The sequence below is a fragment of the Heloderma suspectum genome, chromosome 1 (assembly GCF_057233095.1).
Source record: "Heloderma suspectum isolate Gila_16-S chromosome 1, 16-S_ref, whole genome shotgun sequence".
Classification (NCBI taxonomy): domain Eukaryota; kingdom Metazoa; phylum Chordata; class Lepidosauria; order Squamata; family Helodermatidae; genus Heloderma; species Heloderma suspectum.
In genome coordinates, this window is record NC_139458.1 from 373,697,002 (window position 1) to 373,721,948 (window position 24,947).

The following is a 24,947-nucleotide window of genomic DNA, read 5'->3' on the forward strand; positions in this document are numbered from 1 at the left end:
AGCCCAAACCAGACAAACAATCCAGAAAGATATCTTATTTGAAGATACTGAAAGTCACGGAGAGGTCCAGGAGCACCAAAAGGGTCATACTCCCCTTAGCCATTCCCTAGTGTAAAGTGCAAGGTTGCTTCCATCCCCAAACCGAAATGGAATGCTAATTGATGCTAAGAAAGAAAACATCCCCCCAAACTACCCTCCTCAATAACATAGGTTCCTTCCCATACAGCAAAGGTAAAGAGCTTGTAAACTGCCACCTATGCTCATCTGAGATACCCTCCTTGAAGTTCTTTTAAGTTCTCAAATATTTAACTGCTGTACGTAACAAAAAGGTGTGTGTGTGTGTGTGTGTGTTTGCACATACCAGCTGTACTAATGCACAGAATTTATTTCCATTTAGAATTCACAATTCCGGAGTTCTATCCTGTACTGTACACTGTGCAACTCGATTGGCTATCCTTCTCTGCATTCTGCAGAAAGTTTTATCCTATAATCTAAAATTCAGACTTCCAAGTGTGTCTTGACCACACAATGCTTTAGAAATGCAAGTTGAGGGCTTCTAACTAAATTAGAATTTATTTTGACAAAGATACTAATATTTGCTTGTACTATTTCTGTTATAATAAGCAACGGTACCTAAGAATAATTGCTGTGGCTAAAAGGTTGATTCCAATAACATGGAAAATCCTTATTCTCCCCAACTATAAATCCGTGGTATAATAGTTTGCTGAAAAGAGCTAAATCACATATCAGAGACTAAACAAACTTTCATGTTACAAGAAACTTGATTTTTATTTGAAGAAATGCATGCAGAGCACTCTTCTGGGAGAAACTGCAGTGCCATTTTTTTTATTACTGCACCCATATTTCTTCCAGATGTAGTTTTGCATTTTTTATACATTTATTAATAAACAGCTTCCAGAATACATTTTGATTTTAGGTCTCCTATGTGATTGTTTTGTATCCCTCATTCATTTTGATTATTGTTAATACAAGATGTAACCATTGTAGCATAATTGTAGCAGCTTTATCTACCACTTTTTTGGGGGGAATACTAATTTTCATACTATAACAATTTAATCCATAAATACAGTACTTCCTCCACGCTGCTGAAGAGTATGTGGGAATCAGAGAATAGGCTGGAGTGTTGTTATTAGTATAAATAGTTACATGTTATTTATACGATTTAGATGAATGTGATGGAAGACTATGCATTGGACATGATACAATTGTTCTGTGATATCATTATTATTAGAATTGCTAGTTCCAAATTTGAAATTTCCTCTTAGCTTAAATAAAATTAACAAAACTATATAAATTCCAGTCCCCCTATTGAATTAGCCTTCACCATATTTCATCATGATTTATCTTATTTCAACAACTATGAAGATTTAATATGTTAATTAATGTATTTATTTATTAAAACTTGCAGCGCACTTTTCCTCTGATGAGCTCAGAGCAGCCTGCATATTAACCAGATTTGCACAATCACCGCAGCCCATTGTGGCTTATTTAAGCCAGAGTGGGTTGCAGCTTGTGCCAGGTGACTTTTGAATATTTAAGTGTGACCACAGCTTATTGTGTTGTTCGAATCCAATGAGGGTGGGTTGTTGCCATGGTTAACAAATCACCCAGAACACATGGGCTGTTTTAGGGTTTGGGGTGGTTTGTTAACCACACCAACAACCCACCCTTACCAGGTTCAGATGACACAACAAGCTGTGGTTGTGGATTAAATATTCAAAATAGCCTCCCACACACACTCCAGCCCACTGTGGCTTAGCCACAGTGGTCTGCTTGACCATGTGAATCGGCATTTCCAGGTAGTCACCAATCCCAGCCTAGCTTCACTGTGATCCCTTCAGTCTATTCTTTTAATTTTCTCAAAAGAATCTGGTAGTGGAGTTTAACCAGTGTATACTTTCTACTACAAAGACACAAACTGGCAGATATCTTGGCTAACAGTGCTTACTGATACAGAAAGTTATGCAGGCTAAGAGAGAAGGGAGGCAAGACGCTCCCTTCCACAGTAAGGTCCAGAGTGGAAGGAACCAAAAACTTGTGAATAAAAATAACTGTTTGTCCTACTGACTTCCAAAACTCCTAATCAACACTAGAGGGAATACAGTCTATTCAATTTATCCATGTTGGGAAACTGCTTAAGAAGCAATCAGGCAGGCAGTGTGAAATCTCTTTTTGGCCCAGTTAAAATAAGGCATAAGAGATGAGTGGATCCCCTTGAAATTGCCTGTACCTTCTTGGGGAAGCCCAACTCTTAGTTTGAAACTGTAAGAAAGACTGTAAAGAAATTGACTCACATGTTTGGAGTTGGATTTGTTAGTGTTCATTGTTACTTGGAAAAATTCAATAAAAATACATACACCCATACATATAAGAAACTAAGAGGTACTATGTGTCAGCTGACCTCTTTTAGATTATAATTGCTAGAGGAGGGGCTCTGTAACATCACCCCAGCCCAATTAGTCAATGGAATAGCTCATAGGATCAAGTCCTTAGTGTTTTGTTTTGTCAGTTCAGTTTAATTATTTATAACACCAGGTCATCACAATGTAACAGAAAGAAAATATCCAGAATATTCCAAAAATAAAAACTGACAAATCAGACATGGGTTAAAAAAAAAATTACTAATTCAGAGCTGACAAACTGAAATTAATGATAAAAATTCCCCGATACTAATTTCCAGCTTTTATTAAAGTGTCTGTTAACCAAATCAAAATAAAACATACCAGGCTAAAATTAAATATGACATGATCAGTTTTATCCAATACAGCCTACTTCATCTGCCTTATTAAATCTGGTGTGAACTTTAGCTAATGCCATTAGGAAGGTGGCAAGTCTTCTTGAGATCTTTATGTCCCTGTAGTAACGCAAGAAGTCTATCTTCTAGCAAACTGACCAGTTTGTTCCAATTTTTAGCAAGCCATCAAGATATTTTCCCCTAATGTCTTGGATCAAAGAACAACTGAACAAATAATGAGAAAGGTCCTCAGCCTCATCTGAAGCACTCAGCCTTCTGGCTACAATAGAGTGTAGTTTTAATAAAGGCCTAGATACTATACCCAGATTGACTGCCACATTTGGGCCAGTTCCAATTAAAATTTTAGTAGTTTTATACATTTGGGAAATGGTGGCAGATTGTGACATCCTCACCACAATCCATGTACACACATCCAGACACAACTGTGGAAGTGCCTGATATCAGATGGTGAAACAGTCAGATGGTGAAACTGTCACACAGAACATGCATAATCAGATCATTGAAATTACTAACAGGATACATAGCAATAGAATTCACATACTGTAGCTCCAAGTATGCATGATTTTTCATTATTATACAAATCATGAAAAAAATGAAAATCTGACTTCCTGTTGGAACCAATGTCACCCTCGCAGCATCCCGCGGAGTCTCTGCGGGATGCTATCTCAAACAGCTTTTTAAAAGGTTGAAAAACCTTTTCATCTCCCCCATGGAATTAAAAGGAGGGGGCAAGGCAGCATCTGGATAACATCTTGGAGAAAAGTACTCCCCACGAGGCCGTGGGGTGGCTGGATTCCAGGATTCTCTTCCCAGAGCTTAATCATCGCAAAAAACTGTGCTGAAACTCCTATTTAATAGGTGAAAACAGGGCTGACGTGTTCCATTGTAATATATGGATTAAGAAATATCAACAACACCTGAGGGATGGTTTAAGAATATCAACAATATTTGAGAATATTTGAGGACCTGCAAGATTTGTTTGTGGAGAAACATGGCTACACTGAGAAGGAAGGGGATTGCATCACCGCCCACTCCTCCCGTACTTCCTTTGCCAAAAGCTCCGAGAACAGAAGATATAGGGGAATTATTTACTTTGACAGAAACTTTATCTTCGCAATTTGCGGAGCAAGCCAAGAGGTTGGATTTAATCCAAAATTCCATCACCACCCTGCAAGGAGCTGTGGATTTAATTAACACTTCCTGGCAAAAAATGGAGACAAAAGTTAACGAGCTACAAGATAGACTCACAACGAATGAAACTATGATACAAGCTTTTTTCAAAAATATCTCTGCGAGAATTTCCCAACCAGAGGCCTTCACGCGCAGATCCAATGTACGTATTATTGGGATTAAAAATCTGCCTAGTGATGTAAATTTGCCTACCTCTGTGGACAAGCTTTTGCATTTATTTATTTATTTATTTATTTATTTATTAAATTTATTAATCGCCCATCTGATTGGTCACCCAGCCACTCTGGGCGATGTACAACCCACCATAAACAATTTAAAACAATAAAATTTTACCATAAATTTTTTTTAAAAAAAATACCCTAACCCACCCCAAATGCCTGCCTGAACAACCACGTTTTTAATGCACGACGGAAGCTCATTAAAGAGGGGGCATGACGGAGTTCCCTAGGGAGGGAGTTCCACAGAGTGGGGGCCACCACAGAGAAGGCCCTCTCCCTCGTCCCCACCAGTCTAGCTGTCCTGGCTGATGGGACAGAGAGAAGGCCATCCAAGGCTGATCTTGTTAAGCGGCCTGTCTGGTGTTGCTGGAGGCGCTCCTTAAGATAGGCTGGGCCGGAACCATATAGGGTTTTAAAGGTCAAAACCAACACCTTGAATTTGGCCCGGAAAACAACTGGTAACCAGTGCAACTCCTTCAGCACTGGGGTGATGTGATCTCGCCGGCGGCTGCCTTTAATCAGGCGAGCCGCCGCGTTCTGTACCAGCTGCAGTTTCCGAACCGTCTTCAAGGGTAACCCCACGTAGAGCGCATTACAGTAGTCTAAACGAGAGGAGACCAGGGCATGTACTACCGATGGGAGCAGATGGTCGGGAAGGTAGGGGCGCAGCCGCCATATCAGATGGAGTTGATACAGCGCTGTCCGGCTCACAGCTGACACCTGAGCCTCCATGGACAGCTGGGAGTCCAAAATGACCCCCAGGCTGTGGACCTGGTCTTTCAAGGGTAGCTGTACCCCATTCAACACCAGGTCAACATCCCCCAGCCTCCTCTTGTCTCCCACCAAAAGTACCTCGGTCTTGTCAGGGTTGAGCTTCAGCTTATTCCTCCCCATCCAGCCACTCACCGTCTCCAGACATTTGGACAGGGATTCTACGGCCAACCTTGGTGAAGATTTGAATGAGAGGTAGAGCTGAGTGTCATCCGCATATTGATGACACTGCACCCCAAACCTCCTGATGATAGCCCCCAGTGGCTTCACATAGATGTTAAATAGCATCGGGGAGAGGATGGAACCCTGTGGCACCCCACAAGTAAGTGGCCACGGGTCCGAAACCTCCTCTCCCAGTGCTACCCTCTGGTACCTGCCAGAGAGGAAGGACTGGAACCACTGCAATACAGTGTTTCCAATGCCCAACCCCTCCAGGCGGACCAGGAGGATACCGTGGTCAACGGTATCAAAAGCCGCTGAGAGGTCGAGGAGAACAAGGAAGGAGCATTCACCCCTATCCAGAGCCCTCCTCATATCATCCACCAAGGCAACCAAGGCCGTTTCTGTCCCATGCCCAGGCCTGAAGCCCGACTGAAATGGGTCTAGATAATCAGTTTCTTCCAAGTGTGCCTTCAACTGCACCACCACCACCCGCTCAATCACCTTGCCCAAAAATGGCAGATTCGAGACTGGGCGAAAGTTGTTCAGAACTTGAGGATCCAAGGAGGGCTTCTTTAAGAGCGGTCTTATCACTGCCTCCTTGAGGGCTGATGGCATCACTCCCTCCTCAAGGGAGGCATTCACCACCGCCTTGATCCCCTCACCCAGTCTCTCTCTGCAGCTCATAATGAGCCAAGATGGGCAAGGATCAAGTAAGCAGGTGGTTGGCCTTACAGATGAAAGCACCTTGTCCACTTCATCAGGAGGAAGAAGCTGGAACCGATCCCACAAAACCGGTTTGCCACAGGCCGCCTCTTGCTCACTAACTGTATCCACAGTGTGCAGAGTAACACACCTAATCTGATCAATTTTATCTGCAAAGTGCCTTGCCAAGGCCTCACAGGAGGCCTTAGAATGCTCCAGTGGTTCCGGAGCCACAGGACCGACCAGGCTCCGGACCACTTGGAACAGGCTCCTGGGGCAGCAGTCTGCAGACGCGATGGAGGCAGCATAATATTCCTTTTTTGCTGCCTTCACCGCCACGTGATAGGCTGAAGATATAGCTCTAGCCCGTGTCTGATCGTCTTTGGAGCGAGACTTCCGCCACCGGCGCTCTAGCCGTCTCACCTCCTGTTTCAGAGCTCGTAACCGCGGATTGAACCATGGTGCAGTCCGAGCCCTGTTCAGTGGGAGAGGGCGTTTCGGAGCCACCCAATCTAATGCCCCAGTGATTGCGGCATTCCAGCCACCCACCAGGGTCTCGACCGAGTGGCCGTTGACATGCCCCAGAGAATCCCCAAGCGCGTTCAGGAATCCATTTGGATCCATAAGACGCCTGGGGCGGACCATTTTAATGGGTCCTCCACCCCTGCGGAGGGGTTGTGGAACCGAGAAGTCTAACATCACCAGATAGTGATCTGACCATGACAAGGGGGTGGTGGATATACCCCCGACTTCCAGATCACTCCCCGCTTCTCCAGAAACAAACACAAGGTCTAGTGCATGACCGGCTACATGGGTGGGCCCAGTTAGAATATGGTGCAGCTCCCAGGAGGCCATGGTCTCCATGAAGTCCCGAGGTGCTCCTGTGAGGATGGCCTCCGAATGTACGTTGAAGTCCCCCAACACCAGTAAGTTAGGGGACTGTACACGCACATCACAGACCACCTCAAGCACCTCGGCCAGGGAGTCAGTCATGCAGCGGGGTGGAATGAGATACCCCCTGTGCCATCTGATTATTTACTTGATAGTGAGCAGGCATTTCATGTGCCAAATGCTAAAGGGACTGACTATATGATTATAGTCCAATTTGCAAGAGTCTCCACAAAGAATTATATCCTGCGTTTGGCAAGAGAGGGTGGAAGTCCTTTTTGGAAACAAGATAAAGTTATGTTGTTTCCGGATTACATCAAAGAGGTGGCGAATAAAAGAAAGTAATTAATCAGGGCGAAGAATATGGCAAAACAAATGAACTTACAATATTATGTAAAATATCCTGCTACATTTTGCATCGTTTCTGAAGGTCAGATGAAGAAGTTCCTAAATCATGAAATGGCGGAGGCATGGCTGAACGTAAAAATGCATGAGATTTCTGTTCCAGCCCCATGAACTGGAATTTTTAAATAAGCTTTGTTAACTGTTTATGTTTAGTCTACATGATTCAGGCTGGGCCAGAAGATATCTGATTATACATATATTCATTTACTTTTTTTCATTTTTCTTCTCTTTTTTATTTTTCTTTAAATTCTTGTTTTCCAAAATAAATATGATGTGCTGTATTTAAATATATTGTTTGAGGGTGTATTGTGCACACTCATTTATATATCTAGTATAAAATATATCACTGATTGTTGTAAGGTTGCTTTTAAGCTTTATTATTATATAACATTATAATTTCATCTTTTTTAATCACTATTATTATTATTATCATCATCATCATCATCATTACTATAAGATTACTCAGGAAGATTTTTGGTGGGTTGAACTGTTAAGCTTTATTATTACTATTATATTTTAACTTAAGGGCAATATATTGTTACTGGGAATGAATTGTAGGCATGCTTTCTTGTTGTAAGATTGATATGATATTGAAATGTAAGGTTGATTATTAAATTGTAATATTGCTAGTGATATAGGTATAGTTTTTAAAATAGAATGGCATCTGAAGCCCGTGGGCATTGGAGTTTAAATTTAACTCTTTAAAAGAGGGAAAAGGAAAATTTCTTTTCTTTTCTTTTTTTCTTTTCTTTTCTTTTCCTTTCTTTTTCTTTTTGTTATTGTTGTGTCCTCATAAGAATATTGCAGTGTTGAGAAATTGTAGTTATTGATCAGGTTGTTGGTATTGTTTATTTCATTTATAAAGACAAAATAAATAAAAAGTATTTTTAAAAAATGAAAATCTTATAAAAGAAATTGAACTAAATAAAGATTAATATTTAAGTATGATTTGTTGTCATGCTGAAATCATAACCCAACATAACGCAAATTTGCACTACTCACCAATACAAATAGTATTTGTATAGGTGAATATACCTTGAATGTAGCCCAGAGCAGAGTAGTAATTCCATGCCAAGTTCCATCTGTTTTTATAAGCTTGGTTAAACAAGTTGAAGCTAACTCTTTGCAGCCTATCTCTAAGAGCCTGAAAATTCGTGTACTAAGAACTCCGTGTGCTATGTATTACCTCCCCAAAGGCAACCTTGTATTAGAACAGCCCAAAGCATTTCTCTTATGAGGCACAATAGTTTGGGCAAAGTGGAACAATTAAACACAATAAAGCAGACTTCCATAGCCACTCACAAGTCATTTTCATCAGAATATTATGCTTAAAAAAGTTACATAAACTCTAACAATTTTACAAAGCAAGAAAAACAGAGTGGGAAAGTTAGAAACTCAATGAATGCAGGACAACTGATTAAGCTGAACTAATAACTATATGCTATCTGTCTGTCTGTCTGTCTGTCTATGCCAGTCTCTATGGTTCTGTCATAACACTAGAATTACCCCAAGATAGGGGCTGTCCCTATTTCCCCAGTTATAGCTGTGTCTGCTTCTTCATTGGCTGTAGCTAGGCCTTCCTCCTCTTGTAGGCCCTTGCTCCCAAGTAGCCTCTTCCTCCTGGGTAAACACTGGGCAAAATGGTCTTCTGGTGAACCAGTGGATGCTCCAGTGACAACTCTGAGTGTCCCATTGCTGCTGGTGCTTTGGAGAGCCGTGGGACAACGGAGGGCTGAGTCAGGAACCCCAGCAGGGCATGGGATGGGGCCAAAAGGGTTTGGGGGTGCCTCAGGCGAGGCATCCCTACAACAGGACTCCTCAAGTCACGCAATTCTGTGGCAGAGGGGTTCCCTGAGGAATCCAAATCCTCTTCCTCGTCCAAAGAGATCTCTCCTGGGCTTGGGTTGGCCGAGAGCCTGACAATCCCAAAGTAAATGGACTGTAATGTGGGACACAGTTGAGGGGGGGAAACCTGACACTGAAGTCACTACTAGTACACGGCAAGTTCAGCCCCACTGCAGTAGAACTCCTGAATACACCTATTTACATACTCTCATATAAATGAATGTCTTCCATTTGTTCCAATGAGGAATAGTAAAAGTACTGTACTCGGGCATTATTATTATTTATTACATTTATATCCCACCTTTTTTCCTCTTGCAAGAAACTCAAGGTGGCTTACATGGTCCTCCTCCTTTTCCTTTTTATCCTCACAACAACCCTGGGAGGTTTCATAGAATCATAGAATAGTAGGGTTGGAAGGGGCCTATAAGACCATCAAGTCCAACCCATTGCTCAATGCAGGAATCTAAGTGAAAGCTTCCCTGACAGATCTCTGTCCAGCTTCATCTTGAATGCCTCCAGTGTGGGACAGCCCACTACCTCCCTAGGTGATTGGTTCCATTGTCGTATTGCCCTAACAGTCAGGAAGTTTTTCCTGATGTTCAGCTGGAATCTGGCTTCCTGTAACTTCAGCCTATTATTCCGTGTCCTGCACTCTGGGATGATCGAGAAGAGATCCTGGCCTTCCTCTCTGTGACAATCTTTCAAGGACTTGAAGAGTGCTATCATCTCTCCCCTCAGTCTTCTCTTCTCAAGGCTAAACATGCCCAGTTCTTTCAGACTCTCCTCATAGGGCTTTGTTTCCAGTCCCCTGATCATCTTTGTTGCCCTCCTCTGAACCCTCTCCAGTTTGTCTGCATCCTTCTTAAAGTGTGGTGCCCAGAACTGGACACGGTACTCCAGATGAGGCCTAACCAGTGCTGAGTAGAGGGGAACTAGTACTTCTTGGGATGTGGAAGCTATACTTCTATGAATGCAGCCCAAAATAGCATTTGCCTTTTTTGCAGCCACATCACATTGTTCGCTCACATTCAGCTTGTGATCTACAACAACTCCAAGATCCTTCTCACTTGTAGTATTGTTGAGTCAAGTATTCCCCATCTTGTAACTGTGCATTTGGTTTCTTTTTCAAACGGTTGACACGATTGCGCCCAAGCACCCTCTCCCTCTGAGTAGAGCCCAGCCAGCTCCTTGGTGTACACCTGCGAGCAATGAAGCAAGAGGGGAGACAGCTAGAATGCAGGTGGAGGAAAACTCATGCTGAGTCTGACCGAACACAGGTAAGAGCCCACTATCAAGCCTACTCTGTGGCGGTGAGGGTGGCAAAGAGACAGTTCTTTTCCACCAGCATTGCATCTTCTCACTGTCGTCCAGCGGAGCTTTTCCACGTGGTTCACGGCTTGTTACATTCTGGGCCAGGGAGAAGGACTGTGGAACCCTCAGCTGCAGACTGTGACGAGTTTGCGCGGCACTTTGAATATAAAGTCACTCAGATTCGCCATGAATTGGACACCACGATTAATGCAGTTCCATTGGTAGAGGCATTCAGAGCACCATCTGGTCCAGGTCTATGGATGAGTTTCAGTTATTGAGGCCTGAGGATGAGGACAAGGTGCTTGACCAAGTCCGATCAACCACTTGCGTGCTTGACCCTTGCTTTAATGGCTTATTAAATCAAATAAGGAGGGGATGTCCGGATGGGTCCAGGAGGTTGTAAATTCCTCCTTGAGAGAGGGATAGGGATGGGGGAGAATTTCTCCCCGAAACTTCGGGGGGCCGAGTGCCAACGTATTCAGTCCTCCGAAGGTTGTTCGGGGAGAAATTCTCCACCCCCCCGCCCACCGCCCCCCCCCCCCCGGGATGGGACTTACCTTTCACGAATGTCCCTCCCGGCGGCGGGTCCCGGCGGCGGTTCGGCAGGTCTTCGGCAGGGGTGGGGGTAGCAGCCGGTCTTTCGACCGGCTGCCGCCGCCAACATTACAAGTAAAAAAAAAAAACCAATGCCCCTGTGATAGGCTACGTAACGATTAACGTAGCCTATCACGGCTAGATTTGCAAAGTCAGCCGTGATAGGCTACGTTAATCGTCACGTAGCCTATCACGGGTGACTTTAAAAAAAAAAAAACGCGTACGGCTAATGGCGGCCCCCATAGGGAGCCGCCATTCGCGTTCTTTATTTGGTCCCTGTAGTCTACGTAAAGATTTACGTAGACTACGACAAAAATAATGACAATGCAAATAGCCGTAGTCTACGTAAATCTTTACGTAGACTACAGGGACCAAATAAGGAACGCGAATGGCGGCTCCCTATGGGGGCCGCCATTTGCGTACGCGTGGTTTTTTTTTTCAAAGTCACCCGTGATAGGCTACGTGACAATTAACGTAGCCTATCACGGCTGACTTTGCAGATCTAGCCATGATAGGCTACGTTAATCGTTATGTAGCCTATCACAGGGGCGTTTTTTTTTTCTCTTTCTTTTGAAGTTCACGGCCGGGGAGATGGGGCGCTTCTCCCCGGCCTGAATTTCGGCCGGGCGAGGCAGGAAGCCTCCCCCCCCCGGCCTGAACTTCGGGGGGAGCAGCGAAGCGCCTCCCCCCCACCGCGAAGCAAGCTGCGAGACCAGGTAAGTGACTTTCGTGCATCCCTAGAGAGGGAGTGGTGCTGGCATCTTTAAAAGACGTGGTAATCAGACCACTCCTGAAAAAGCCTAACCTGGACCTGGAGGATGTTAACAATTATAGGCCAGTGGCCAACATCCCCTTCTTGGGCAAGGTGCTTGAGCGGGTGGTTGCAGGACAGTTCCAGGCACTATTGAATGAAACGGATTATCTAGATCCATTTCAATTGGGCTTCAGGCCTGGTTTTGGAACAGAAACTGCCTTGGTCGCCCTGTGGGATGACCTCTGCCAGGAGTGCGACCCTGTTGATTCTCCTGGACCTCTCAGCGGCTTTCGATACCATCAACCATGGTATCCTTCTGGATAGGTTGTCTGGGTTGGGAGTTGGAGGCATTGCACTGCAGTGGTTCCATTCCTACTTGGATGGCCGACTCCAGAAGGTGGTGTTGGGGGATTATTGCTCGGTGCCATGGCAATTGTGCCATGGGGTTCCACAGGGCTCTGTTTTATCCCCCATGCTGTTTAACATCTACATGAAACCACCGGGAGAGGTTATCCAGAGGTGTGGGCTGAGGTGCCATCAATATGCGGATGAGAGCCAGTGTAGTGTAGTGGTGAGAGTGACGGACTGGGAGCCGGGAGATCCGGGTTCTAGTCCCCACTTGGCCATGGAAGCTCACTGGGTGACTTTGGGCCAGTCACAGACTCTCAGCCCAACCTACCTCACAGGGTTGTTGTTGTGAGGATACAACGGTGAGGAGGAGGATAATGTAAGCCACCTTGAGTTCCTTGCGAGAGGGAGAAAGGCGGGGTATAAATGCAATAAATAAATAAATAAATGACACCCAGCTCTACCTCTCTTTCTCATCAAACCTGGGTGAGGCAGTGGCTGTTCTGAATCAGGGCCTGGGCGCGGTAATGGACTGGATGAAGGCCAATAAACTGAAACAATCCAGACAAGACGGAGGTACTGTTACTGGGTGGTTCGTTTAACCAGTTAGGTGATATTCAACATGTTCTGGAGGGGGTTGCACTCCCCTTAAAGGATCACATTCATAGTTTGGGGGTGCTCTTGGATCCAGAACTGTCACTTGAGGCACAGGTGAACTCAGTGGCACAGAGCACTTTTTATCAGCTTAGGCTGGTATACCAACTACACCCTTATCTGGACAGAGATAGCCTAGCTATACTTATCCATGCTCTAATCTCTTCTCGTCTGGATTACTGCAATGCGTTATACATGGGGCTGCCTTTGAAAACAGTCCAGAAACTTCAGCTGTTCCAAAATATGGCAGCAAGTCTGTTAACAGGGACTGGCCAATGAGCTCATATTATGCCAGTACTTTTCCAGCTGCACTGGCTGCCAGTCCATTCCTGGCAAAGTGCTGGTATTAACATTCAAAGCCCTTAACGGCTTGGGGCCAGGTTATGTGAAGGATCGCCTCCTGCCATATGTGCCTGCCCGGACCTTAAGATCATCGTCAGCGGCCCTCCTCCGTGAGCCCCTGCCAAAGGAAGTGAGGCGGGTGGCTACTAGGAGGAGGGCTTTTTCTGCTGTGGCACCCCGGCTCTGGAATGAGCTCCCTAGTGAGGTTCACCTAGCACCTACATTGTATTCTTTCCAGCACCAGGTGAAGACCTTTTTATTTTCCAAGGAATTTTAGCACTTTAGCTCTTTAGACTTTTAGCTTTGCTGTTTTAAATCTGTATTTTAAATCCCTGCACTACTGCTAGGTTTTATTCTGGTTGTATTGTTTACTGTGGTTTTAATGATTTATATATTTTGTATTGTTTTATTCTGTGCTCTTTGGTTTTAATTTTTGTGAACCGCCCAGAGAGCTTCAGCTATTGGGCAATACAGAAATAAATAAATAAATAAATAAATAAATAAATAAATAAATTTTCCCTAGGTGCAGGACTTGGCATTTATCCCTATTAAATGTCATTCTTTTGTTTTCTGCCCAGCGCTCCAGCCTATCAAGATCACTTTGAATTTGGTTTCTATCTTCCAGGATATTAGCTATCCCACCCAATTTTGTGTCATCTGCAAATTCGATCAGCATTCCCTGCATCTCATCATCCAAGTCATTAATAAAAATGTTGAAGAGCGCTGGGCCCAGGGCTGAGCCTTGCAGCACCCTGCTCATTACCTCTCCCATTGAGAAGCACTCTTTGAGTCTGATTCTATAGCCAACTGTTGATCCACTTGATAGTTGTTTCATCTAGCCCACTTTGAGCTACTTTGCTCATCAGGATATCATGGGGCGCTTTGTTGAAAGCTCTGCTGAAGTCGAGGTATATTATGTCCACAGCATTCCCACAGTCCACAAGGGAGGTTACCTGATCAAAACATGAGATCAGGTTAGTCTGGCAGGATTTGTTCTTGACAAATCCATGTTGGCTTTGAGTAATCACTGCATTGTTTTCAAGGTGCTTACAGATGGATTGCTTTATCATCTGCTCCAGAATTTTCCCAAGGATTGATGTCAGACTGACTGGTCTGTAGTTCCCAGGTTCTTCCTTTTTGACGATAGGGACAACATTAACTCTCCTCCAATCATCTGGCACTTCACCCGTCCTCCATGATTTCTCAAAGAGAATAGACAGTGGTTCTGAGTGGTTCCTTTATGACTCTAGGATGCAGTTCATCTGGCCCTGGAGATTTGAACTCTTTCAAAGTAATTAGGTGTTCCTTGACCAGATGCCTATCGATCTCAAGCTGCAATCCTGCCCCTTCAGCCTGTTCTTCGCCTTTGCCAGGGGGGTCATAGACCCTCTTTTGGGAGAAGACTGAGCCAAAGTAGGAATTGAGCACCTCTGCCTTTTCTTTGTCATCTGTTATTTTGCCATCCTTATTTAATAGCTGAACCACCATTTCTTTTCACTATCTTTTACTATGCATGTAGCTGAAGAAAGCCTTTTTGTTGCTTTTAGCATCCCTCGCTAACCTCAGCTCGCTCTCAGCTTTAGTCTTCCTGACGCCATCCCTGCAATTCTGTGCTACCTGCCTGTACTCTTCCTTTGTTGCTTGGCCTTCCTTCCACTTCTTATATGTGTCCTTTTTTGTTTTCAGGTCATCTCTAAGCTTTTTGTGAAGCCACATTGGCTTCTTCTGTTGTCTTCTGCCTTTTTTTCTTGTTGGAATTGTTTGTAATTGTGCCTTGAGAATTTCCTTTTTAAAAAACTCCCACCCATCTTGGACTCCTTTTCTCATCAGAGTCACTTGCCATGGGACCTTACTTATCATTGTTCTGAGTTTATTAAAATTGGCTTTCCTAAAATCCAGGGTACGCATTTGGCTACACTGGGCTTTTGCTTCCTTTACAACCAAGAACTCAAGTATAACATGGTCACTTTCCCCCAGAGTTCTCGTAACTGGTACTTTATCCACTAAGTCATCTCTGTTGGTTAGAATCACGTCAAAGATAGCCAATCTTCTAGTGCCTTCCTCTACTTTCTGTAGGAGGAAGTTATCCACCACACAAGTCAGGAATTTCCTGGAGGGGCCATGTTTTGCTGAATTTGTCCCTCAACAAATATCAGGAAAATTGAAGTCCCCCATTACTACTCCATCATGCTTCCTTGAAACATTGGGTATTTGCTTTTCAAAAGTTTCATCCTCAGCTTCTCTTTGATTGGGTCACCAGTAGTAGGCTCCAACCACCAGGTTTCTTTTGTTCTTTGCTCCATTCATTTTAACCCAGATGCTCTCAATGGGGCTACCAAGCTCATCCTCCTGTATTTCTGTGCAGAGAAATGTATTTTTAACATACAGTGTGACTCCACCTCCCTTTCTGTTCCTCCTGTTCTTTTTAAGTGAGTTATATCCTTCAATTGCTGTATTCCAGTCATGGGAGGCAGTTTAGGCTGAGAGCCAGTGACTGGCCCAAAGTCACCCTGTGAAGTTCATGGCCAAGTGGGCACTAGAACCCAGATCTCCCAAGTCCCAGTCCAACACTCTAACCACTACACCACACTGGCTCTCAATGTTTCACTAGGGGCACAAACCACCCATCATTACACTACACAGAACAACATCCCTGCAATATACAGATCTTCCCTCCACATATATTCCTCCTCTTATGATGACAGGCATCTCACTAATTCCAACCCAAGCGGCACTAAGATCAGTGGAATTTTCTTCTGTGTAATTCATTTAGGATCAATGCAAAATGCATTTAGGATCAATGTGATTTGTATTTCTGGCAAAATACAAATCACACCATGTCTTGTCAATTTGAATTGTTCATAATTATGTAACTACCCATGATAAAGAATAGCTCAGTGGATGGAAGCAACAGTTTGAAATTTTATTGAGCCTAAAAAATGATAGTAAATCCCTTGGCATCAATATTTCAGGATTAAAGAATACATATCTAGTTTTTGATGCACAACCTCCCTCCCCCTGCAATTTATAGGCTGAAAAACCAACAGGCCATGGATCTGTAATAGTCCCTAAGAATTTTTCAACTTGCTTAAAACACTGAATACATTCTAATAAACTGGAAACTAGTATTGCTATTATGTTTCATGTCAGTATATTTCAACTTCAAAGAAATTATACAATTATCATTATTATGAGAATTAATTAGGATAAGGTACACCAGAAAACCCATTAAAGAAGTAATCCATTGCTCATTTGAGAGCATATTACCCATTTTGATCTGGACATATTCTGAAACTGGACATAAACACATACTCTAAAATTGCTAATATTTTTCCAGCAAATAGTAAATGAACTCAAGGAAGATGCACTTTATAGCTGATGGTGGTTATTCAAGGAAAGCCCAAAACTATTCCATGAAGCTGTCTCATAAGTATGTAAAGCCAAAAGTACGTGACAATAGCCATGTTTACTAACAATAAATATATGTGTTAGATGATATATTGAAAACAAGAAAAATGGCCAGACATGGCTAATTCTGCAATACACAGATGTCTCCTGCATCACATCATCATATATCAACATGAAAAAATACAGAATATAAATCTGATAACAGAATATATATGGCATGAATATAGAAGTTTTGAAAGAAAAGCAATGCATAAACCATAAGATAATTTGTTTAGAAAGCAACATATAAGATAGCTAAGATTTTTTTATATCTTATCAACATATAAGATAAGATTTTTTTCTTTAATCAGCTGAAGACATTTTTCAATAACAGCATTTTATACTATCACAGTTCTCATTTTTATATGCCTATTGTTTAATTCAGACAATTTAATTTAAGCAGCAATCATATCAAAAAGAAATAGACTATTGGTCCTTGGCAAGGAATGTGTTTAATCACTGAAGTGGCAAATAAAATTTACTGATCACTCTGACATTTTCACAATATATTGTGGTTTTATATTGTGCTTTCATGAAATGCAAAAGCACAAAAGTTAAGAATGAGGGCAGTTAATTTATACAGTTGTCAAGAATCTGGTTTAACACTTACTTTTGCGAAGGTCTGAAAAATATCTAGGGCAGGTGGCAGCTGAGAAACATCTTGGATCTCCACCTTCAAATACAGATGCAGAGTCCTTGTAAGGTGCCCAAGGCCTTCTTTCATTTCTTCACTTAACTCTTCAATATCTTGAAAAGAGGCAATATATTGCAAGGCATGAACAGAAACTTCTGCCAACATCTTTAAGTGGTCTAGTATTAGCTTTGTAGCCTAGACATCTCCAACCCCAAAGATTCAGATGGGCAAACATAGATCACTTTACTTTTGACATCTACCTCTCACCACCAGGTTGTTACTGCCAAACTGTACAAAGACTATGTGAATGAAAGATCAAAAGCTTAGAACCAAAACAGATGTGCAAGAAGATATAAAATAGAAAGAGCAGTCAACTGGATATGCTAACAGTAAGAATGGTCGTTTTGCGTAATCCAAAATATCTTCCTCAGTGCAAAATGATGACATGTTGTTTTCTTTCATCCAATCATCTTTCAAAAATTACTATGTAAAACAATCTCGTTACAGTCAATAATAAGGATAATACCTTAGTAGAGTTTTAATAAAATTAAAAAGGTTAAACTACAAAGCCTATATAAATGCATGTTAATTAATAAAAATATTTTGGATGCCTCTCTCTAGATAGGCCACATATTAAGAAATAAACTGTGGATCGCATCCAAGAATGGCCTTGCACTAGCAGAATCCACTTCCACAAGGTGGGGTGCCCAAGTTTTGTTGATCCCCCCTAACCATTGTAGCCTCCTGTGGCATCTAAACAGCTGCTCCTGAAAACTGGGGGACCATCTGGAACAGTACAGGATTTGGCACAGGTAGAAGGGAAATCAGCAAAAAATGGGTGTATTGCTGTATGTACCATATGTAAGAACTTTCCACCGGCACAAAGAAAGCTACCACTGGATACAACACTACAAAATTATCATTTTATGGACTGAAATACTGAAGGAAAAAGAAGCTAAAAGAATCAGTAACATTCCAAATTAGACTGCAGTTGATATGGTCCAAGTCAAAACTCAAAATCTATGCATAGACTTTCTATGCAGCAAACATGTGAACAAGAAACAGGAACCCAAAGGTCTTTGAGACAAACTAGGTGTTACACTAGTTTTACATTAGCTCAATAGCCCTTTTAAAGCCAGAAAAGGCACTTCCAGTTAGGATCAGAGCTCATAACCCTCTCCCCACTCTATCCACCTCTCTCTCACTCACACATGCACACACCTATTTCCCCAGTAGGGCTTTAAATGTGTAGCAAACCATCTGACAATCTACCACACACTTCTAGTGTTTTCAACAGCAGCGTGTTTGAGACTGAAGAACAAAGATCTTTTTTTAGGGTGTAAAATAGGCTTTTTTCTTCAGCTTCTTTACTATTCAAGGCTAATTTTTAAAAAGCTAAAATGCACCCTAAAAATGAAGGTACAAATGTATGTTTACCTCCAACACAGCCCCTTAAAGCAATGAAGGTGAATGACCAGGAGAAAGGACCTACTAATCTGTCTCATAGCTTCAGGCTTGCCTCCAGAACTAAGGACACAAGTTAACACGCGTACACTGGGCAGGATTCTGCAGGTTTGACCCTCTATACCTACATCCAGCTTCCTCCCTCTGCTTGGTGCGAGTTACTCACGTGCTTGCACTAGGCAGAGAGGGAGGGCTGGATGGGGATTTGTGAGGCACACACAGCCCTCTCATTTCCCTATTCCTGGACAGGGCTCTACTGTGCCTATGGAACCTCAATGTGCACGCACCTGTGTTAGACTGGAGTGGGCCCACAGTTGCAAAGATCATGCATATTATGCAAAGGGAGCAGTGCATTCTAAAGCACTGAAGTTGTAGGCTGCCTTGCTCAAGAGGTGACGGGAAAGGTTTTCAATGCTCCTGCCCCTTCCTTCACCCCAGCTCCATTCATTGTCTTTGGGAGATAAGCAAGTACATTGACTACACATCCCCAAGGGAAAGTAATGTCGCTATACTCCCGCATGCATTCCTGCCTTCTCCTGGAAATGACCCTAAGGTCCTGTTTCCTTCTGTTTTTGCATTTTAAGAGCAAAACACTATAAAGAGCTGTTTAGCCCAGAGGAGCACAATGCCATTACAGAATTTATTAATTTATTTCAGAGAGGCAGCCAGTACTAACTTCACCCATCACTGAAACAAAACCACCTCTGGAATAGAAAGCAGCAACTGTTTAAGAGTGCAATGTGGGGGACATTTCAGTTAAGGACAGATGCAAACAAGAATAATCTATCTGTCCAAAACTTTGGGGAGAATTTAGAGAATCAAAAACAGAATGCAATTATCTGAACTGGAATTTGGCCAAGATGTCAAAATTAGCCATTGTCAGGGAAAACATGCCCCATAGGACTTTTCACGGCAAGTGATTAGAAGCTTAGTTTCCCATTTCATACTGAAGCCAACGGAAGTAAGAAGTGAAATGAAATCAAGTAAATGAATTGTTTTAATTTTCCGGGGTTTAGAAATTAACTTTGTTCCATTCCCTGGAAGCCTGGAAGTTGAAATACTACAAAGAGTGTAGCTATGAATAGTATATTTTCACATGTTATGCTAAAAGCACCACTGAGCTCCTTTTCCACCATCTGTGCACCTCGATGAATATTGCCAGTGCAGGATAGAAAGCAGGAGATACTTGTTTTAAAATCAAATGGACATTCTAGGTTATACTGATTTTTATATGCGTTATACAGATGCAAGAAATATTTTTAAATAATTCAAATGCCACATGTGAAAACATGTTTGTGGTGCTATTTTAAGCATGTTTATTCAGAAGTAAGTTGCATTCAACCTAATGGCACTTACTCCCAAGACAGTCCGCACAGAGCGATAGCAGCCTTAACAACAGTACCAGTTTTGTCCACAATAATGTACTAATGAATAGCACAAAACAGACCTAGGCGTACCTCTGCTCTTCCTCAGTATAGACCTCTTGCTATCAATATGAACTCATTTCAACTAGCATAGAATGAGCCTTGTGCAGCGCAATCCTAAGTTAAGCATATTTACTTAAAAGCAAGCTCCACTATGATCAATGAGATTTACTCCCAGGTAAGTGAGAATAGGATTGCAGCCTTAATTAGCTTCTTCTGGTGGCAGAATGCAGTGGAAAACAAATACTTACATATGAGTATCTTAAATATGAGTATCAGACACTGGTCCATCTCGCATGTAACCACAGCCCATGGGTTAAACAACCCATGGGCTGTAGGGGTCGAGCAGGAGAGAGAAGGTGTGCTGCCTGCAGTGTGCCATCTACTTCGACTTTTACTCAAGAGCCTAAGATTGTCCTGTTTGGAGGTTGCTGAGTGTGACATGTGAACCCAGAGCACTGGGTTGTTTAGAAGCTAAACAACCCAGTGGTTAACTTAACAACAAGCCAGAGTGCCCACTCTCTCCTGCTCGTGCATGACACCCCATGGGTTGTTTAAACCATCAGCTGTCATTCCATGTGAACCATCTTTTACAAAGGCATGACAAAATAGTGTCAAAGCACACTTTCACTAAAATGAGGAAGAGGGCAGCATTTGGGCCATAGGTTAAAAAAATATCAATAAATATGCAGTTAGGCAGTTGCTGACATATTATGCTAGTGAGGCTCCATGTAATGAAATTAATAACTCACTTTTCTGAAAATAATCTTGATAAGTAGGAGCCTTTCACCACTGCTCCTAGGGGGAAATTATCAAACATATGGCGTAGGGAGGGATAGACAATTGCAATGTGAATCCTGTTACCAAGACTATATACCTAAATTGCACTGATTCGATAGGCTCACAAGGAATTGCTTTATAATCTTTTGATTGCAACTAAGAGGTTTGTTGCTACAAATGGAACCATCCAACAGTGTTTCAAAGAAGTATGGGACATCATCATCATGAGAAAGTTCATCAACTAGGATAAAGGGCATCTCTACACCAGCCTAACATCCTGCATTTAAAATGGGGCTTTCTGCTTCCATTTTAAACGCAGGATCACGACAACTCCCTTTTGCACGAGCTTCCTTTCCCCCACCCGCTTCCTCCTCCTTCTCCCTGTATATGGGTCTTCCATTATCTTTCATTGATCTTGCTCCTCTTCTTGCTGCTTTTACTCTTTTCATGGAGGAAACTGAAGCGGAATACAATGGGGTAATTTGATAACTCATTATCTGTGATTTATTTAAAAATGGAACAAAAGACATTTAGTGCAGGAGATGCCTTGAATGATCATGGTCTCATGCAGAGCCCGCAAACTTTCGTGAAGGAGCAATCTCAATCGCCGGATAAAAGCTCATTGTGAAGGAGCCTGAAGTCTCCAGGAGGTGATCTCACTACATTTCTGACATAGTGACCTGGTTTGCATGGTCATTATCGGCTAAGCAAGCCATAGTGGTTTGTTTAACCCGTGGTGCAATGTGCATACTCACCCACCCAGCCACAGCTTGTTGTGTCATCCAAACCCAAGCAGGATAGCTTGTTGGAGGGGGAAACAACCCTCAAATACTCCATGAGTTGTTGTTGTCACAGTCAAAGTGAGAAAAAATTACAAAAACACTGCTAACAGCTACTTACTTGACTGGAGATCAGAAAGAGAGTAGAGCGCCTCTGATGGGCATGCTGACTGTCTTAACTGTCAAGAACACAAAAACATTAATAAATAAAAATGTGCTAGGATATACTATTAAGTCCATTTTAAAACATTATTATAATCCTGACACACTTGTGTATAAAAATAAACAACAATAATCAGCATAAGTTCATTCTTGTTTACTTCATGATTTGGAAAACATTAGCATTTTAAAATCTATTGTTGTTCCAGCTCATTTATTTTCCTTCCCATTCTTTATTCTCATTTGTTTTATGAAAAGTATGTTTAACCTATGAACTGTCAAGTGCCCCTGTTTGGACATCATGGAAACAACCCTCAAATGCAGCATTCAGGGGTTGTTAATGGAAACAAGAAGCAGCTTGCATGCAACTCAGACATGGCACTTGTCTCTGCAATTCACAGATTAATCCCTCACTCCAAATACAGTTTTGCTGCAGTTTCATGATGCTTCTTGAATATAACAACTCTTCTGCAACAGAAGGGCTTTTCTTTGTCAGGTAAAAAAATATAGGGAAACCTGGGCGGTCAGTAGTTATTCCAGTCTCTCCCCCACAAGAGTTATATCAAGCATGGCTAGAACTCTTTGTGACATGGGAGCAATCTGCCTCCACATTAGCAAGGTCAGGACAGTCATATTTTTAAAGGATCAATCACAGATAGAATGTTTACTTACTCGTTTAAAAATGATTCGGCCAACAAGCCTCACTGAGTCTGGTGGAAAGTTAGGCTCAATATTCTTAATACATTTGCATTCCCGTTTGTGGTCCTGCCAAGCTTCTTTCTATAAATTGCAGGGGAGGGGAAACAGAAATTAGTCTGCCTTTAAAACCTTGTATTTATAGCACCAAGAGATTTTAAAGTCTAATAGAAATGAATTATTAAGTATTACTGCAAAGACCTAAGTGTGCAGATAAAAGTGCTCATGTGCAGACACAAGAATCTTTGGATCCAAGCCATTGGCCATATTCAGGGATGTAGTTTTGGCAAGAATTCCTGCTGAAGTATTTGTGTATTTTTGCAATGTTAGAGGTTTAATTAACTAGAACATTAATTAAATGTTCTAGTTGATCAACCATCTGTCTATCATATTTCAATAAATGTGAATATTACCAAAACCTCAGTATAGCTGACTTTGTAGGATTTTGGAGACGACTCAGAACTTTAATAAAAGTTGTACAGCTCAGTATTAGATGGAAATCTATTCCCGATTTCAAGTAATATAAAAACAATAATAAATGTGCCCTTCAATTTCAGTCCCACTGACCGAGTATTACTAAACCACTGATTTATCAGCTAAAGCTTTAAATGGTAATCTCCTAAATACTTGAAAAATGGCAGACTGGGTTAGAAAGACAGTATCAGGGTGTGGTCACAATATGTCTCCATACGTTCCACATACACTGTTGCCCATTGTCAGGCTACTGGAGGAGATAACATGAGGTAGAAGATGAGCAGCGAATCAGTTTCCCCATCCCTACCATGAATGGTGGAAGCATTCAAGCTTAGTAACTATCAGGCCAGCAGTCACCTCTTCTGGCAACTATCACAACTGCAGAGAACACAATATGACTGGATTTGGCCACCAAAGTCCCCAATTCATGATCACTGCGGTCTCGCACTTTCCAGCTCCCTGTCAGCAGAGACCAGAACACCCTAAGTCAGATATTTGGGATAAAACCATAGTAACAACAGGCTTTGTTCCTACCTCAAAGGGTCTCTGAGGGCAGCCCTTTAATTTCCTCCAATAAAAGTCAATGGCTCCCCACTGAACCCTCACTGATCACCAGGGGACTCTCAAATAGTATTGAGAGGGCAGTGAGAAGGAGGGTAGACTGGGATGAGCAGGGTGCTAGAAGCTATTATGCAGGTGCAACAGTGCAACTCTAGCAATGCATGGCCCAGCCTACCTCTCCTCTCCTCTCCTCTCCTCTCCTCATTGCCATGCCTTGCTACTTGGCAATATAAGCCTTGTTGTGATGGCTCATCCTTCATCCCTAGTTTGAGGCACAGAACTGCACTTTCTGGCATCTATTCATGATTAATCTTTAAAAAAAAAAAAACATACTAACTACTCTCCAATATAATTATTACACTTCTTTCACCAACTGTTACTACTTCCTGGTTTGCACATAACAACAGCCCTGACTATGGGTTGTCACTGAATTGTGGATTCTTGTTGAATCATGGGTTGCCGTTACATGTGAACCTTGCACCATGGTTTAACTATGTGTTGTTAACCACAAACAACCCAGGAAGAGAACCTATGGTTTGTTGTTGTGTTGTGAACTCTGGGTTGTTTGTGTTTAATAACCCATAGTTAAACCATAGTGCAGGGTTCACAGTGATAACCCAAAATTCAAAGACAATAATAATCAACTTTGGTTGTCATTACATGTAACCAGGTCAATATGAGTTTGGCTGTTATCGGGAGCTGAGCCTTTTCAGCATGCAACTTTGCCGAGGGAACTGCACTGGCTGCCTGTTCGCTACCGGGCCAGGTTTAAGGTTTTGGTAGTAGTGTACAAAGCCCTAAACAACTTGGGATCAGGATACCTGAGAGAGTGTCTTCTCCCTTATCAACCTGCCCAGTCACAGAGGTCATCAGAAGACATGCTTCTGATGGTTCCACATGGATTGGGGGGGAAAGGGCAGGGGCAGGGAAAACAGGTGGACATTTTTGGAACTCCAGAGGAACAGATTGGAACCCTAGGAGTGCCGGATTTGGTCCCTGGCCTGAGGTTCTGCAGCTCTGTTCTATGTTAGAATATATGCTTTGCATGAGTATATGGTCTCAGGTGCAATCTGTAGCAACTCCAGTTAAAAGGACCTCAAGTAGAAGGGCTGGGGAAGGCTTCTTGCTGAAACCCTAGAGTACCACTGCCAGTCACAATAGACAATACTAGTATAATATTATATATAACAATGTAAATGGTCAGACCATTTCCTGGTGAGATTTGAACTTACAGCGTTACTTCCCTCCTGCAGGGGTGGGGGACCCATTCAGAGTGTCCACCCCAGGAGACTGATGGAATCCAATGGATTTCTGAATGCTCTTGGGAATTTTCCAGAGAAGAGAAATGGTGATCCAGATGAGGCTCTAGTCTCACTGTGGAACAGTGAGATGCAGAGGGCCATTGACTTGATTGCCCCTGAGTGCCCTCTCTGGTGCTGTGGAGCCCGCTCTGCTCCCTGGTATACTGGGGAGCTACAGTCAATGAAATAGGCCAGACGTCAACTAGAATGCAAATGGCGCAAGACTTGAAGTGAAGATGACCAAGCACACTCTAGAGCACATAATCA

The 24,947-nt window shown here is 42.6% G+C and overlaps 1 protein-coding gene across 11 annotated transcripts in view; it reads right to left on the reverse strand.

Moving 5' to 3' along the window:
- The window catches only part of SMYD3 (SET and MYND domain containing 3), a 551,565-nt gene that overhangs the window by 479,080 nt on the left and 47,538 nt on the right, over positions 1–24,947 (reverse strand). For 10 of the 11 annotated variants that reach the window (XM_084828282.1, XM_084828283.1, XM_084828291.1 and 7 more), the window contains exons 3-5: positions 22,321–22,428; positions 21,611–21,668; positions 17,019–17,155 (exon numbers count right to left, since the gene is read on the reverse strand). In XM_084828282.1, the coding sequence (XP_084684408.1) occupies positions 17,019–17,155; positions 21,611–21,668; positions 22,321–22,428 (303 nt within the window). Of the gene's footprint in view, positions 1–3,868; positions 3,977–17,018; positions 17,156–21,610; positions 21,669–22,320; positions 22,429–24,947 lie in introns of all 11 variants that reach the window. The other variant, XM_084828281.1, reaches the window with a different exon arrangement.